Genomic DNA, 18,239 nt, shown 5'->3' on the forward strand with positions numbered 1-18,239 from the left:
TAATTAGTTGCTAGAAAATCCTATTGTGGGTCTAGATTATGTGCCTAGTTTGCTATTAAAATTTTATATGGGGGCAAGCTTATGGAAATTAGTTGTTTTGTTGAACTAAGTCATGTAAATCCTTGTATGGGCAACTCTGTAATTGGCCTTAGAAGAAATTTGTTGTGAGTGTTGTTTGACAATACTGACATCGTAGATTAACTCTGATGTACAAACACCTTAGGAGTGGATTAGCAATCCAAGATAAGATTATGAACAACTATAATTTTTTTTTGTATGGTTGGTTGTTTGTGCTTGAACATTGAGAGTTATTATGATTGAGAGCCAGCATATATTATTTAAAAAATATTTAAAAAACGAAGTAGCAAAATTAACAAACCTAATAACCTTTCCTCCTACTACAATTGAGAGTTACAATTACTTGTGAAACATCTCAGGGTCATTTTTAGAACCAATGTCGTAGTCAGATTCTTGGAGAATAATATTAGTATAAGAAGAATAATATAATCTCTATCCTTTAAACTTTTAAACATTTCTAACAAAATTGGCACTAATTGTATCACCTCGTTAATACCACTTGTAGATAAGAGAGTGAGAAGGGGTGTTTTAGTAATTTTGAGATGAAAGGTCAAAACCAAAGAAAAAAGAGAAGAGAGGTCAGTCATCGAACTTGTAGAGAAAGGGGAACGAGAGAGAGGTGCAACAAAGGGGAGAGAAAGATATTTTCTATTGTTTGGTAGCATAGAATCGTTAAGAGAAAAATCTCTTTCTCTCTTAGTTAATATTTTTTTTTTCACAAAATAATTAATTTTGGTGAGAAAAAAAAAGAAATAGAAACTTAATAAAAAATTTTAATCATCAAAATTTCAAAATATTACTATTTTTTTATTTTTTATTTTTTATTTTCCACGTGTATCCATTTTCTCTCCCAATTTCCATGGGCATTCATAAGTTCTGATCTTTTGGATCCTATTACCCGAAACAAAAGTTTCAAATCCGAAATTTACCCGCAATAAAAAGTTTCAAATCCGAAATTTACCAGAATCCAGAGTGGGGTAAAAGGCACATCCTTCCTTCACTCAGGCTCTTCCCTAAACCTAGCCAGCAGCCTCCCTCATTGATTCCCCTCCGACGCCGGCGGCTTCGTCTCACACTCCTCTCTCCCCTTCTATCCTCTTCTCCTCTCTTGTTCTATCCTTCCCTAAACCTAGCCTGCTAGTTCGTTGGTCGAGTCGTCATCGCTGACTCCCTCAGAGCCATCTCTCATCTCATGCTTCTCTCTCCATTTAATTATCTCCCTGATCTCTCTGTTTCTCACTCAAATAACATATCGGATCTCTTCAACTGGGGATTTACAGGAGAAGCTCAAGACCTGTAAATTGCGGCTAACCTACGAATTTTTCTCTTTAGCTGGATCTAAGCAAATAAAGTGAGTTTTCTATTCCTAAAAAAGAAAATGGAAACAGAAGTCTTTGTTTTCCTGATTTTTTTTTCCTGAATTTGTGGATGTCTTGGGGATGATGCAGTATATCCCAATTTTTCAACAACTTACAATTCGTTGTCTCTCTATTGTATGTATGCGAAATAAATCTCTTGTTTGTAGGAGAAAGGATCAATGACTGAAAATTTGACTATAGGTTAATCTCCTAAAAAAATTTGACTATACAAGAGAAAAGATTAATCTCCAATATTTATTGTTTTGTCTTTCATGATTTATGTTGCAATAATTATATTTTTTTTTAGTATATCTCCGTAAAAATGGATGAAATTGGCTGAATTTGGTGGGAAACTAATGGAATGATGAATTGCATAGATAACTAGTGCATAAACGCACTGCATATTATTCACTTTGAAGGGAATGGATCTTCTATTTTTGTTTTTATTTAAAACAATTACTATACATCTTGCCAAAGTATTTATTGAGTGAAATTTTTGTCATTCTCAACCTTATAAGTAAACACAATTGCTGCTCTCTCTTTTCTTTTTTCTCTTTGGGTTACCTTCGCCTTCCCCTCTTCGATGGGCGTATATCCCAGAGTCTATGGAACCTGGTGGTTGAAAAAATGGAATCCCGTTTAGCAACTTGGAAGGGGCGTCTTCTCAGTAAAGCTGGTAGACTCATTCTTCTTAAATTAGTTATTTTAGGAATCCCAAACTATGCTTTGTCCTTTATGCCTTGCCCCTCATCGGTATGTAAAGCCATGGATAAGATGAAAAGAAGGTTTTTGTGGAGGGGATCAAGTAACACCTTTAAATATCACTTGGTCAGAGTCTATGGAACCTGGTGGTTGAAAAAATGGAATCCCGTTTAGCAACTTGGAAGGGACGTCTTCTCAGTAAAGCTGGTAGGCTCATTATTCTTAAATTAGTTATTTTAGGAATCCCAAACTATGCTTTGTCCTTTATGCCTTGCCCCTCATTGGTATGTAAAGCCATGGATAAGATGAAAAGAAGGTTTTTGTGGAGGGGATCAAGTAACACCTTTAAATATCACTTGGTCAGATTGGATGAAGTTTGTCTTCCAAAGAGATTGGGCGGTTTGGGGATTCGGAAAACAAAAGAAATAAATCAAGCCATGCTCTTGAAATGGTTATGGAAACTCAACACGAATTCTTCCAATCTCAGGAAGGACATGGTCCAAGCCAAGTTGGGTTGGAGCTCCCAATGGTGGATGTCTGGTGGAAATCGGAGAGGATTGTCCTCAATATGGAGATCATTATTCACATTGCTCCCGAAATTCTCTGTAGCAATAAGATTCAATGTCGAAAACGGTCGGTCGCTTAAATTTTGGGATGATTTATGGACAAGGCAAGAGCCTTTGAGGAGCTCCTTCAAGAATCTTCTCCTCCTCTCTACACAGAGGGAGATGTCAGTTGCTGATGCGTTTGAGGGGGGAAGGGGGAGTCTGAACCTACACCCGCGAAAGGGTCTGTCAGACTCAGAAGCTTTGGAAGCAATTTGTTTACTGGACTCATTGAAATTTGTCAGAATGAGACCTTCTGATGAGGACAAGCTTATCTGGTGGCCTGACAAAAGTGAAAAATTTTCAGTTTTATCTGCGTACAGTTTTATTAATGGCTGGGATTAGATGCTAAGGGAGCATGAAATTCACTTTGTATGGCGTCTCTGTGCACCTCCAAAGATAAAATTCTTCGTGTGGAGCGCTTGCCAAAGTAAGATTCTCACGAGTGATGCGCTTAGTAGAAGGGGCCACCCAGCTATTGACCCCTCTGTCCTCTATGCAACATTGAAGCGGAAACTTTTAGTCATATTCTCCTACATTACCCCTTTGCATGGTATGTGTGGACCTCTGTTCTAGGCAAATTGGGGCTGCAATTCTGCATATCAACTGATCTGATCTCTTTCAGCAAGTCGATAGTTGACCTACCTCTCCCGGGTCTTGGAAAAATGTTGTTATCTGCCAGTGCCAGTTTCGTACCATGGGGGCTATGGAATGAAGGCAACCGAAGGAGGTTCGAGGCTAAAAGTGAATCGGATGTAAGAGTAGCGGTAAGGGTGTCGGGGCAAATATCTTCTTGGCTCATAACTAAGAAGGCCTTTTCCTCCTTCAAAGGAGCCTCTATTCGAGATAATTGGAATATCGTGGCTAGGATGCACTTTGGGATCAAGGCTCTAGTAATGCAGGAATGGACCCCCCCGGATGAACTTTGATGACTTGTCTCTTGGCAACCCGGGGAATTATTTCGGATTCATCTAGCAATCAATGTTTTTCTTATGCTGGTCCGTTAGGCATTTCTGACTCTACAACGGCTGAGCTTAATGGCCTTCTCAATGGGCTCCGCATTTTTAGAGACAATTGCAGTGGTCCAATTCACATTGAAGGAGACTCAAAGGTGGTCATTGGATGGTGTGAACGTGCTTCCCCCCTCCATGGCGCCATTGGGATATCTTTTGGGAAATTTTAGATATTACCTTACTGTAAACTTATATTTGGTCTCACATTTCGAGATCTGCAAATTCGGCTGCAGATGTGCTAGCCAAGCAGGGAGTGTCCCTACAATCTCTGGTTGTGAGGGAGCTGTTCCCTCTTCCTGTGTAATTTTCTTGTTTATATATAAATACATTTTTATCAAAAAAAAAAAAAAACTCTCATACTAATATGCTAATATTCTCTTGCCTCAAATTTATGTCCTTTTACATTATTATAGCAAATATCTCCAAATAACATTTATAATCGAGATTCTTACTTAAAAGTAAATAACGGTGGTGTGACTAGGTTTACTTGCAACTTAAGTTTACTTTCATTTTACACCCTTAAAGGATAAATAAACATACTTATTTGAGATTCTTAAGCACAAATTTAATGGTTATTGTTACTATTGTCATAATTTGGTTATTTGATGTGAGTTATTTTTTTTATAATATGAATAATATTTATTTTTACTATTTTTTTATGTATGATAGCTTCTTGTAAGGTGCCTTCAATAGAACTAAAGAGTTTGCTTCTAAAGCATCCAAATTCTAGAGATTGTTAACTTGTTGTGATCCTTATTTATGGTACTTTTCATTTTTTTGTTATTGTTAATTTTGATTTATATGTTCTTTATAAGTAGAGTGCAACCCATCTGGTTTGCATGCGATGAGGAGCTTTGGGTTCAATGATAATCCATCGCATACTATTTTCTTTTTGTGATGTAGTTTCTATTGTGCTGGAGAATGTTGGTTTTTTATGTTTCATCTTTTATTTATTTATTTATATATTATTTCTATTTCTTTCTTTCTTTCTTCTTTTTGCCTTCTTTCTTAATTATTTATTTATTTGTTTTTTTCCATCCTTTCTTTATTCTTTTCCAATTCTTTCTTTCTTATTTCTCTTTAATTTCTCTTTTTTTATTTTTTTATTTTTTCTTTCTTTCTTTCTTCTTTTTCCATTCTTTCTTTCTCATGTCCCTTTCTCCCTTTTGCTTTTTCTTGTTTTTTTTTCTTCTTCGTCTTTCTTTGTTGTTTTCATTATTTCATTTTTTTCTTTCTCTCTTTTTCTATCTTTCCTTCTCCTTCATTTTCTTTCTTATTTCTTTCTTTCTGTCTTCTTTATCCTTTCTTTCTTTTTATTTCCCTTTTTCCCTTTGGTTTTTTTGTTAGACCATTAGTAAAATCATGGTGGTTTCCATTATTGTGATGATAACAAAGTAGGTAGTTTAAAAGTGTGCTACTAATAGAGCTATCAATGTATTTTAGACACATGCTTTACAACACAAATTTACGTTGTTTATGGCTAAAACTCAATACTAGATTATGATCAATTAAGTTGTCAAGTCAAGACTTGGAACAAAAATTCATTGAAGATTGTTGTGGATAAAAACTTCCACAAATGAGACGAACGGAGATTTGAAGAATAAAATCTAAGCATCATTAGAAAAATCTAAATAACTCTAGTCATGTAAGAGAATAGCCAGCCAAACTCCTAATTTTAAGTACAAATATATTTTGGAGCTTTAGGACATTCATATTTTCAAACCATATTCAAATTCATCATATACAGGCTATAAAAAGGTTTGAAATTATAGCATAGAAAAGTTTTCACCATATATAAACTTCGCTTAAAACTTCAATCTCATGTTTTTGTATTATACCGATCTTTGAATTTAAGAAAACAATTAGGGCATAAAATGTTTTTAATTACATATAAATATTTTAAAATTTTCAAGACCCTCAGTCATGGCCTATATTATGCTTATAAATCATTGTTGCACATTGGCAATAGGCATGATCAATTGTTGAAAGTTATTGACAAGCTTAGGTGGCATTAGTGTAAATATCTTAGTGGGTGACTTTCAAAGACTCCAAATGATGGCCTTGCAATTATCATGATTTCTCGTTTTTAAGAAGAATCTGATTTTCTTCCAATCAGTTATTTTGAAAAAAACTTCAATCAATTTAAAATATTGTACTTGATTCAAATATTTCTTGACCAGTTAAGCTATTGATACAAACTGGATAGTCCTGGTGTAAGAGCTCACTGCCTCTCATGTTTCCTGTAAATGTAGATAGTACTATCTCTTAACATTAATTTGGATATTGGAGTTAATTAATCATTTAAAGTTTTATTCAGCAGCTAAAACTTTGTTCTGTTGCAGCCAGGAATCAGTTGAGACTACGACTACTTGTTCTGATAGACAACAAGGCATTGTAATCATCTCTTTTATTGCTGAAAATGGGGAAGAAGACCAAAGGTGGCACACGCTCCCCATCTGACCGTGCCATCCTCCTTCGTCGCATTAAGTCATGCAATCTTGACATTGATAATCTCTCAGTTGATCAGATTGTTGAACACCTTCGGTCCCATTTCCCAGACTACTGCCGCATCAAACAACAGCCGTTCACCAGGCATGTCCTTCAAACCCTGCAACATCAGAAGTTAAAAAGCCCTTACCCCAAGATGAGAGGCAGAGAAGATGACGAAGATTGTGAACATGATAGACCTGGAATTAGATCATTTCAGAGTCCTGCTCGCAAGAAGATTCGGAAATCAGACCTCGATGAGGAGCGACTGGCCAAAACTGAGAGCAAGTACCTTAGGAGGAGGTTAAATAAACAGTGCATCTCATCCCAGTCAAACTCTTCCTCAGATGAAGGTGGGGTTTCAACATCAGAAGATGCAATATTTGAAGAGCCATTTGAGCCTGAGGTTGATTTGATGAAATCCCTGTTGCGAACTAATTACAGTGTTTCAAAACCTGTTTCAAGGGGAAAAGCTGATGGTGAGAAGATTCTTGAAGTGGAGATGGTGGAGAAGGCACGGAAAATTGATTCTATGGAGGTTGTCAGAGATGAGAAGAATCAAAAGGATTTGAAGGGTATTTCTGGTGGTAAATTTATGGAGGAGGGCCCAATGTTTAGGGATCTTGCTGGAATGGAGGCTATCTTGGATGAGTTATTGATGCAATTGATTTTGCCACTCATGTATCCAGAGTTGCCATCGTGGTTAGGAGTTGAACCAATGACTGGTATCTTATTGCATGGACCTCCAGGGTGCGGGAAGACAAAACTTGCACATGCTATAGCGAATGAGACAGGACTGCCATTTTATAAAATTTCATCCACAGAAGTGGTCTCTGGTGTCTCAGGTTTCTATACGTTTAGTAGTCATATTTTTATTCTTTTTGAAGGAATTTACATTAATTTTGTTTCATTTCATAGATAGGATTAGTTGCTGTCCTGTTCTTTCTTTAAGTTGTGGCTATTAGCTAAGGCTAAAAGAAAACATACTTTGTTTGACTATCAAATGTTACTAGTTTTCAAGTTAAATTAATTCACTAAAAGTCCTATTCTCTAGCGAACTTATCAAAATAGGTTAATAGATGTAATTGAATTGTGCAGTAGTAGAAGTGATAATTATGTACCGAATGATTGGTTTTTTTATAGCCTTGGCACATGGTAGCCTTTAAAATTTTGAAACCATTCTTTGTGGACTTCTCTTTGTTGCAAGCACTAGTATCAAATGTCATGTAGTAGCTTTCAGTTTATTGGTTTTATGCAGTAGTTCAGTGCACATGGACATCGCTAAGGATGAGTATTAGCATCTTTTTATTTTTTTATAGGATGAGTATTTCATCTTGCTTTTGATTGTTTGTATTTGGTATCATATATTGGGATCGGTTAATTGTCTTGCCCATTCCCTTGCTAAAGTGGGATTTTGTCTCCAATCTCACATTGTAAGTGATCCCCCTCTCTAGTTTTGTAGCTTACTGTTTTGGCCTCTTGGCCTAATATTAGCATGGATATAAAAGTTGCTATTTGTGATTAAATTTGGTTCAATTCATATAGAGGTAGTGGTATGCTTGTACCTGCAATAACCTTTGATTCTGAACCTGAAAACTTTTTTTTTTTCTAGTTGATAGATTTACTTTAGATGTAAGTGTGATCATCTTTTCAGGTGCTTCTGAAGAAAATATTCGGGATCTTTTTTCAAAAGCTTATCGAACTGCTCCATCAATTATCTTCATTGATGAGATTGATGCCATTGCATCAAAGAGAGAAAATTTACAGAGAGAGATGGAGCGACGAATTGTGACAGAATTGATGACATGCATGGATGAATCAAATAGAAAATTTAGTCAGGCTGTCCACACACAGACAAATTCAGAACAATCTGATAGAAAACCTGGTTATGTTCTTGTGATTGGAGCTACAAACAGACCTGATGCAGTTGATCCTGCTCTTCGAAGACCTGGAAGATTTGATCGAGAAATTGTACTTGGTGTTCCAGATGAGAATGCTCGTATGGAGATTTTGTCAGTTATCACAAGGAAGCTTAGACTTGAAGGTGCATTTGATTTGAGGAAAATAGCTAGGTTGACACCCGGCTTTGTTGGAGCTGATTTGGTTGCTTTAGCAAAAAATGCAGGATATCTTTGTATGGAGAGAATCTTTAAAGGAAGGAAAACTGACTTTACTGCAGTTTTGAAAAGTGAGGAAAATAACAAAGAGCGGAGGAAGCACCCATTGATCCCTGAAGAGATGGAGAGGCTTAGTATAATAATGGCTGATTTTGAAGAAGCAGCAAAGCTGGTTCAACCGTCTTTAAGAAGAGAAGGGTTTACCAGTATTCCTAATGTCAAATGGGATGATGTTGGAGGACTCAGTTTGTTGAGGCAAGATTTTGATTATTACATTGTCAGTCGTATAAAGCACCCTGAAGACTATGCGGTGAGATATGGTTTTTTTTTTCATATATGTAGACAAATCGAAAAGTGGTTTGAAAATGTTACAAGTGTTACTGTTTTTGGTTTTTTTTTTTTTTCAGGCATTTCCCGTGGAATTAGAGACCAGCTTTTTACTATATGGACCTCCAGGATGTGGCAAAACCTTGATTGCCAAGGCTGTTGCAAATGAGGCAGGTGCAAATTTTATACATATTAAGGTATAGTTTTCAGTGCCCCCTCTATCTGATCATTTGTAATTAACTGGTTTCTTATTTACATATTTTTTATGTATATATACTTTTTTACATTCGAATAAGATAATTGTTCATCTATTTAACCTTGTTATAGGGCCCTGAAATTTTGAACAAATATGTTGGTGAAAGCGAATTGGCAATTCGGACTATGTTTGCTCGGGCACGTTCATGTGCACCTTGTATTGTTTTCTTTGATGAGGTAGGGTCAAAACTCCACCTTATCTTTGGATTTGAAGCTCTATTTTCAATGTTTTCAACAAATAAACTATGTATGATCCCATTTTTTTAATGTCACTTAGGGATATTTTTCTAAGAAATAACCTTTTACTGTGCACATGATGATCATGCATGAATTCTTACGCTTGTGTGGATAGCTATGTAGCCATTTGGACATTGAAGCCTGTTATGTTGCTTCTGCCTATAGACTTGTTGTTGTCTCCTGAAATCTACTGCTTCACAAATAATGGATTAGCAATAGCTTAACCTTTGACATTAAAGTATCGTCTTAATCTTGAGATAGTACCTATCATTTCAAGCCAATGTGAAATACTTTTCCATCACTTCCAAGCCAATGCAACATACTTTTCCATCACTACAACTACTGAAAGAGAGAGAAAAGGTGTCATTGCTAGAGTTTAGACGTTTTATATTCAACATTACGTGTTAGATCTAGCTTCTCACGGAAGCTTAATGTTTGACATGACAAACACTATTGAACTTTTTCATTTTTTAGATTGATGCTTTAACCACAGAGCGTGGAAAAGATGGAGGATGGGTTACAGAGCGGGTTTTAAACCAGGTCAAGAGCTAATCTTTCTGTTTTTTGGAGCACGTGCATGTGCTTGCAAATACACATAGTTGTGTTTGTTTTACTGTGGGAATCAGAGTTTGTAAGGACATGTTACTTACCAAGTCTCAAATTGAACTATCATTTCAGCTGCTCATAGAGTTGGATGGTGGTGAACGTAGGAAAGGTGTTTTTGTCATTGGCGCTACAAACAGGTTAAGAAGAATTTTCAAAATCTTTAATATCCGGCATTTATTTACTACATCTATCTCTTGTGAAATAATGTTTTACATATCAATTGGCAGACTAGAGGTGATTGATCGAGCTATATTACGTCCGGGCAGACTAGGGAAGCTTCTGTATGTTCCTCTGCCTAGTCCTGATGAGCGTGGATTAATTCTCAAAGCCAAATGTAGGAAAATGCCTGTAGCCGCAGATGTAGATTTGGATGGCATTGGTCGGAGTGATTCATGCAACAACCTAAGTGGAGCTGATCTTGCTGTTGTGGTACTTCCTGATCTCATTTCCAGTCAGATGTTTTAAATCTATTTACTGGATCCACGAATCATTTCTTGTTCCATTTGGCAGGTTAATGAAGCTGCTATGGCTGCCATGAAAGAGAGAAAGACGGCCATTTCTGAGGGCATTATTTCAGCTGCAGAATCATTGACTATTAGAAGAACACATTTTGAGAATGCACTGAAGAAAATAACTCCATCTGTCACGGATGAGGTATGTGTGAGTGAATGATATTTGGAAATTAAACATTGAAGTTTTTTTTTTTATTCTAGGTAACTTTCTATCTGGTCATAATCCATATATTTGACTTTTTCATGTCTTTTCTTTTATTAAAAAACAGCAAAAGAGACACTACGAGTTCAAATTTCAAAGTTTCATGATGGGATGATAAGTTTCATTTCATGTGGGGGTACCACAAACGCTTTTCTTCATGCAAGTTGACAACCTGTCCACTGCAGTCTCCAGGATCTGCCATTTTTGGGAGCAAATTCTCTGGTATGATTGATAAGGTTCTATTCGCTTGATGAGTTTTTTGTTTTATTTCCCATTTTGTTTATAAGTTTTGGTAAACGGGCAAGTTTAATTTCTGCTCAGATGGGTTCAAGATAGTTGAAAGCAGTATTTTGCCTTCTTCTATTTATTCATTGTTATCGACGTTTTTCGTTTTGGAAAGGGTGAGTTACCTTTGTTTTGTAATAATAATACGTTTGAGCAAAACATCTGGGTTCAACTATATTTGTCTCGTTCAACAGTATATCTATACAACCAGAGCAAAAGATAAACATTTCACTCAAGTAGAAAGTGACAAATCCGAATTGTCCCACTCGGGTGATATGATCCTTAAAACAACTTTGGTGGCATGTTTTTCGTTAGAAGATCAATAATCCTTCCATTAGTGGGAATGTGTTCAGTGAGTTCTTCACTAGACCTAACATGCTGCTTTTTAATGCCCAAGTACTTTTATGTCAATATTAAGCTTACTTCAATTGCCACTTTTATTATTTTTAGCCAAGAAACAATTATTGAATTGTCTCAGTAAATCCTCAATGACCTCAAAACACATTGAAGTTGCCTTTAAACAAAAAATAATTTTGGCTTTTACTATGGATGTAACAATTAAGGATTCCTTTGTACTTTTACAGCTCTTCCAGAAAACATGAAGATGTATCTTGATGCTGACTTACAAGAGTTAACAAACCAACAACCTCTAAACTGTTGAACCTTCAATCTGTCGGCATGAAATCCTTAGTCCCTTCAAGGTAACTCATAACCTTTTTTGTAGCTCTCTTATGATCCAACCCTAAGTGCTTTGATATTTTTCCAACATTCTTATTGCAAATGCAATATCTTATTTGGTACAAACATGACATACATTAAACTTCCAATTCCTAAAGTATAATTAAGGATTTTTTTTGTGTTCCATTTTAAGGGCATTGGTTCAAATTGAACCTACCACCTTTCACAATATGACATCCTTAATCTCTAGTTCATTATTGATATAGACTTCCTAAGACAATCCCAAGACACCTTATAATTTGTCTCTATGAATCTTAATACAAATGCTATATGAAGTCTCACCTATATATCTCATAACAAAATGATGAGAGAGGAATAAATTTATATGGTAGCAATCTCATATTAGTCGTTGCAAACAAAATATCATCGTTATGTATAAGATTTCCCCTAGCGAATGTAGGGTCTTTTAATCGATGCATGCCAATAGAGGTGAACATGTTAGCTAATACAGTTGATATGTATCAGAATTTTAAGGTGTCTAATATGCATAAGAAAAAAATATGCCCATTCCTACTCTTGGAGATTTTTTTTAGTATTTTATAGATAAGATAGACCAAAACATGCAAAATAATATTAATATTTTGCTCACTAGATTCATTACATTATAACAATATTGTTTCTTGCTCCTTTTAATTTGAATTAAATTAACTTCTTATGAAGAATTCTAAGTTTTAGTTCTACTTTAGGGCCTTTTAGTGTGCTTCTGGGTCAAGTGAAAGTGAATTAGATTATACTGCCACTTGCTCAAATGCATCTGTGCATGCTTCAGGCACCAGTTCAAGTGGATGAATGGATTCATCCACTTGAACTCACCTATGAAGTAGGTGAATCAGGATTGCCACCGAAATCTTGGTTTATCTACTTGAACTCACGTTTGGGCTTGCAAAAGTGGATCTCTCTCTCGCTCTCGCTCATTATTCATTCAGTTAATTATTAAGTATTTTTGTTTAATTTGTTTATAATCAATTCAAGTAATACTTTTTAAATTTGTGAAAAATATATTATTTATTTATACTATGTAAAAAATCTATCTTATGTTATTAATAAAATAATATATTTATTTATGATATTCATTATTTTTATTACTATATTAAATATGTGATTTAAAAGTGGTAATTAAAATATTGTTAAATTAAACAACTGATCAAGTATTTTTGTTTAATCATCTATTTTTATCATTAATTAAACAAATGATTTTTAATTTTGTGGAAATATATTATTAATTTATACTACATAAAATATATCTTATGCTATTAATAAAATATTATATTTATTTATTTATTATATTCATTACTGTTATTTTTTAATTTTTATTTATCTATTTTTCATAATTAATTAGTGCGTCAATTAATTGTCACACATAATAATATTAATTTAGACTAAACTACGATCTATCTTAATTTATTAATAAAATATATTATTTAATTAATTATTATATTACTATATTTTAATACTACATTAAATTACTTATTAGGTATTGACCATGTTTGTTTTAGTTAATTATTTGCTTAGGTATATGATTTATTTAGATATATTATAAAAAATAACTTGTTCTCTTGTTTACGCTACATTTTTCATTTTAGGCAATAACACAAGAAAGTGTTTTCCGGTGCACTTTACATCTACCACACTAATACCAACAAGTGATTTACTTTCACATACACATACACTAGGTAAAATACACTAACCCCTCCGAACTTTGAAAATAATTATTCTAAAAGATTTACTATCTCATAAATTTTTAGAAAATAAATCTTATATGTTAAGTATCCAAAATTGTTCTAGGGCAAGACCTCTTTTTGTTGTCTCCAATTATTTGTAGCCCCTCTCTCTATTTCAATATTATATATTTTCCCATAGGTAAGCTTGGTTATGTGTTAGTTGGATTGATGGCTTCATTTTTTTTTTAAAAGGACAAGAACTCTAAAAATAGGTGATTTGAAGGATAACTAATTTTATATAATCATTTAAAAATAAAGGATAAATTTTGCATTAGTAGCTAATAATAAAGAATAAAATGTCTAATCTAGTTTAAATATATTGAGTAAGACCATTTCAATAAACCCGACCCCCATACCTGACCATGTACAAAGTCGGCTTCGTATAGTGTTACTAAGTTGGATCGAAATTTGCTACCCCTACTAACAATGCTATAGTAATGGGTTTGAGCCTGAGCCCACAAAGAGAGAGCACTTCGGTACCGAGCCTCTCTCCGTACTTGGGCATTCCTTGAAGAAAAGAGGAGAAAGAACAGGGTAATGTGTGAAGAGCAATGAGTCTGGATCAACTACCCGTAAGGCAAGTCTAGTTATAGTACAATCCAGCTAAGAGAGTGGGGGCCAGGAGCACACGGCATTCGGACATGTGGGCCTCTTGCACGGCAACCGTATATCTTTTTAGTACTAACAATTCGGCCCACAAGTCATTGATTGACGAAACTTAGCCTTTCTCCAGCTTTTACCCACTTAGGCTAATTAAGGCCCCTTGTCCTCTTCTCTTATCAAAACTGAAAGAGACCCTCCTCTTTTGTCACAGAAAACACTAAAACCCCAAATTATGATCTTCTCTTTTGTTTAGTACTCATCACTGTCCATGAAAACGACTCTCTCTCTCTCTCTCCTGTGACATAGATGGATTCCTAGTAATCTACAAGTGCATGCAAAAACTATAAATTCTTACTATTGAGAAAACAAGAAGATGAGGAGAAAGGAAAACTTCCAAGCTACCACTCAAGCGTTGAAGATGAATCCAGTTGGATGCCATGTTTTTTTTATCTGCAAAGGAAGAATATGCCAAATTCACAATTTCAATTGCAACAAGACAAATTTTTCTATAAAGTAGCCTATCTTGAGGGTATAGATATAAGCATAATCCTTTCAGTTATCGGGTAAAATCCATTGGATTTATCCCATATTGTATTTATCTTCTAATGTAAAACTTATCTTTTATATTCTAAATTGTATAAATACCACCCTTAATCAATTGTAAAGGAGTGGTTCAGTTCACCCTTTAATACAAAGTATACTTGATGTGAAGTTCATGATTCTCTATATCACCAATACATTTGAGATCAGAGATTGGAGATTGAAACTCTCAAAGTTGAATTAGATTTAAAAAAGGGGCAGTTTTGTTCGATAATAAAACAAAATTGATCGGAGTTGTATGAAGGTTAAGAGGAAGAAAGATTTGGGTAGAAGGAGTAGTTGGAAAGCTTAAACAACCGAATCAGGAAGATAACCCAAGGGGAAGCAGCATATTAGCACAGAAGGCTCCATTTAAGTCTATTCAACTTTACACTTAGAGTGTGATTGATACTTTATATTCCATAAACCAAAATATGTATGGCTCCTAAATTTTTCGCCCAGAAATTATTTATTTCTGGTTGTTTTGGGTCCATTGCCAGCAAGTAATTGTCCAGTATCCAATTTTTGAAATTCACCTTTATTTCAATCACTATAACAGTGCTTAAAAAGCTTCTTTGATCTGTTCTGGTAGCTCACTAACACAAATAAGCCACTATAATTGCCGATATTGGCTAAGGGTCTGTTTGGAATCCAATGGAAAGGAAAAGAAAAAATAAGAAAATAAGAATTTGGCATCTACTTTAATAAAAAGAACAGCATTAAGTGCCAAAAACCAAGTGATTATCACATTAAAGAAAGAGAAAGGTGGGAGTGCCCTCCTTTCTTTTCTTTTTTGTTTTTTTGCTATGAACAATTCCCAATTTTTATCAATCTACTTCTTAATGAGTCACCAAACATAAAATACAATTCTAAACTCACTCTTTTATTCACATGATGATAATAATAATAAAAAAAAAGTATTAGCAGATTTTTGTGAGAAAAACCAACAGCATTAACAAACACCAATCAAGCATAAAATTCAAAGCTCAACATGTTATTGACTAAACATTAAAAAGCCATTTCAGATTTTTTTTAGGTGAAGGCCAAGAAACCCACATGGAGAAGAATTGAATGTTCCACATCTTCTATTGTTGTGGGGTAAGCTTCACATGCCTCTTCTCCTCCCCACCATAGCTGATAAAGATGACCACTGCTAGGGTCAAAAAACAGTTAAAAAACCCTTCTTAACTAAAACAACTTCCAAGACAGGTGGACCCCCACAAACCCCCAGATCTCATCAGCTAATAAGGAGGACATGGCCCACCCACATGCATACATGCAAGACAAAAGCTCCCAAAATTATTTGGATTCCATAAGAAAGCTCCTCCCTCCTCTCCTCCTTCATTTTCACTGTGGCCAGCACCCTGTGATGCCATCCTTTTCCAGTGCCTCCCCCTCCCACTTGTACAGATTTGTACCTAGGAGTGGGCTCCATCTGAGGCACCTCTCCCAACCCAAGAAAGGTAGAAAGATTTTGGGGGAGATCCTCGCATTGAAGGGGGAGGCTACTCTCCTTTTTTGGCGCTCTTGGAAGCACAAAAGCTTGTCCCTCCAAGGACAAGAAGGACCTCTTTGATACTTGCACTGTACTAGCAAATTTTTTTTGCTTTGGGTTTAGACTTCAAAGAGATTGAGAGGACAATAACTACCTCCCCTCCAGTGGGTTGCTTCCATAATTACCAGACAGCTTTCTTGGTAGCTTCAATTCTCAATCCATTTGATCCACCCTCATTGGGAGATGCATTTTTGTGTGTATATGTGAGATGTCCCATGGAGAAGGCAGACCTCTTCTTTTGAAGTTGTAGGGTACTAGCCCTCTCCTTCTCCTTTCACAATTTTAATTTGTTAAGGGAGAGAACCAAACCAAGTTCAATCCTTCTCTCCTAGTTGGGAATCCTAATTCTTTGCTCTGTTCAATGAATGGTATGCGTATAATAACTCTTCTGGTTAGTGGACAAGGATCATCATACTCCAATCCTCTTTTTCCAACCTGGTTTGAAGCTATAAATAATCAAGCTAATTTGTCTCAGCTATAATTTTGATTATCTTAATAGTAGTATACTGCCACATTTTGAGCTGTCTTGGGTATTGAAATTTGGGTGTCCAATAAGTCGGAACTCCAACCACAGGGGCTGATCTATATTGGATTCCTGGTCTTTTTAGAATTGCCAAATAGTTAACTTTACAGGGAAGAATACGGACACTTCTGAGATATATGGTACAAGTGAAATCTCTGAGAAAATAGGGGTCAGTTGGTGGCATTTCTCATCATCCTTGAAACCTGGAAAGCTGTTCTGCAAAGAAATAACAAGAAACAGCTCCAGCTTTTTCTTTTGTTCAACACGGAATGTCCTCCCCTACGAATCTCCGACTCTGTACTTGTTCAATTATCTGGAAAAGAAAAGAAGGAACTCACCGAATTCTCTTGGCGTCTCATTGAAGCATATGAGCTGTTATTATGCTAGTCCTTGGCTTTGTTATACCGGACTCTTGCATTTTGATACCTTTCCGCCCATTAGAGGTCCTCGCCGTCTCGCAACTTGATCTTTTTTCAGAGTTTTTCTTTTTCCTTCTTGTGACATTAAAACAAATCTGAAACGCGAAACAGTAGCCGACACCGAGTAAGACATAGGCTGCTCATCCATTCCATTCCGAACAGCTCTGCCCTACACCACACCCCACCTTCCAGCACTCGCCTTTCCGTGTCCAATCGCAACCTAAAAATCAAGTTTATCTCTAGCTTATATTTTGTGGGATTAGTACAGCCAGTCTAGCTTCACCAATTGTTCCATTATTGTTAATTTTTTTTTCAGTTATACTGTTTGAAGGGTCCAAATCTCTATCGCCTTCTTTCACAGATGTTATTTAAATCAAAACTTCATGTTTGTCTAGATTGATTTTTGAAAACGACTTCTTTTAATCAATGATAGGAAATCTTTATTGAGTTTTTACAAAAAAAATTACTCTTTTGCTAATTATTGTATCCAATGGTTCAAGGAAACGCTGAACCAATTTGGATCTACCAGAGCTAAAGAAGGGAAAATCTCTGGAAGGGAGTCAGGGGATCAGGACCACAGTTGTTATGGATCTCACCACTAGAGGAAAAGAGGTTGAACCAATGCCACCAATTTCGTAAAATGGGTTACATTTGTGGCTTGTTCATTACCAAAGCTAAGAAGCAGGAATCCCCTTCGTGGAGAGATTTTTTTCCAATGTCCAATCCATGGTGGACCATCCTCTAGCCATTAAAACTCGGCAGAGCAAATGGTACAAGCACTGTACTCGGTAGTCTGTACTCTGTATCCTATACGCTCACTCATCTGAATATAAATATCTACACCTCCACCATTTCCCACCTTCATTCCACTCGCGTCAGGTGCAGAAAGGTACCCATGAAGGAGATATTCCGGAGCATCCAAGTTGTTTCTTCACCCAAGAAGGGCAGATATGGATCTTTCAGATACAAGAAACAGAATGAAGAGGAGTTTGAATTGCCTGTAGATGTGCCCAAGGGCCATTTCCCTGTCTACGTTGGCGAGCAGAGACGTCGTTACATTGTGCCCTTGTCTTTCCTCGAAGACCCCAAGTTTCAAATGCTGTTGCAGAGAGCAGAGGAGGAGTACGGCTTCGAACACAAGATGGGTCTCACGATTCCGTGCGAAGAAACCGTTTTTCGATCTCTGACTGATCTGCTCGATCATAACTCGAGGAAGCAGAGATGGCACTGATACACGGTTCCGCAATCGTTCTTGGAGACGAAGATCTCTGTTCCCTTTTTTCTCCTTTTGGAGTTTGAGTAAAAGATGTTTTTTGA

General features: G+C 35.9%; 2 protein-coding genes across 3 annotated transcripts; both read left to right on the forward strand.

The window, feature by feature from the left end:
• Positions 1-1,113: 1,113 nt before the first annotated feature.
• On the forward strand, positions 1,114-11,634 carry LOC137944814 (cell division control protein 48 homolog C). Of its 2 annotated transcripts, XR_011110855.1 has the most exons (11): positions 1,114-1,429; positions 6,099-7,088; positions 7,898-8,670; positions 8,768-8,884; positions 9,015-9,119; positions 9,654-9,719; positions 9,858-9,922; positions 10,013-10,214; positions 10,296-10,439; positions 10,567-10,721; positions 11,369-11,634. XR_011110855.1 is itself a non-coding variant. In XM_068790575.1 (10 exons), exons 2-10 carry the CDS (start codon positions 6,176-6,178, stop codon positions 10,612-10,614), a joined length of 2,433 nt encoding a protein of 810 aa, XP_068646676.1. In that variant the 5' UTR covers positions 1,114-1,429; positions 6,099-6,175; the 3' UTR covers positions 10,615-10,979. The 2 variants fall into 2 exon arrangements, 1 of the variants encoding a protein (XP_068646676.1); XM_068790575.1 differs by lacking the exon at positions 11,369-11,634 and having other exon boundaries at positions 10,567-10,979.
• A 6,170-nt stretch (positions 11,635-17,804) lies between these two features.
• LOC137944815 (protein SMALL AUXIN UP-REGULATED RNA 12-like) lies at positions 17,805-18,239 on the forward strand. The gene has a single exon (XM_068790576.1). It carries the CDS (start codon positions 17,818-17,820, stop codon positions 18,151-18,153), a length of 336 nt encoding a protein of 111 aa, XP_068646677.1. The 5' UTR covers positions 17,805-17,817; the 3' UTR covers positions 18,154-18,239.

Source organism: Aristolochia californica, unplaced genomic scaffold (assembly GCF_029961685.1).
Source record: "Aristolochia californica isolate CCGP_79_NKW_82.1479 unplaced genomic scaffold, dmAriCali1.0.hap1 SCAF_11, whole genome shotgun sequence".
Taxonomy (NCBI): Eukaryota; Viridiplantae; Streptophyta; class Magnoliopsida; order Piperales; family Aristolochiaceae; genus Aristolochia; species Aristolochia californica.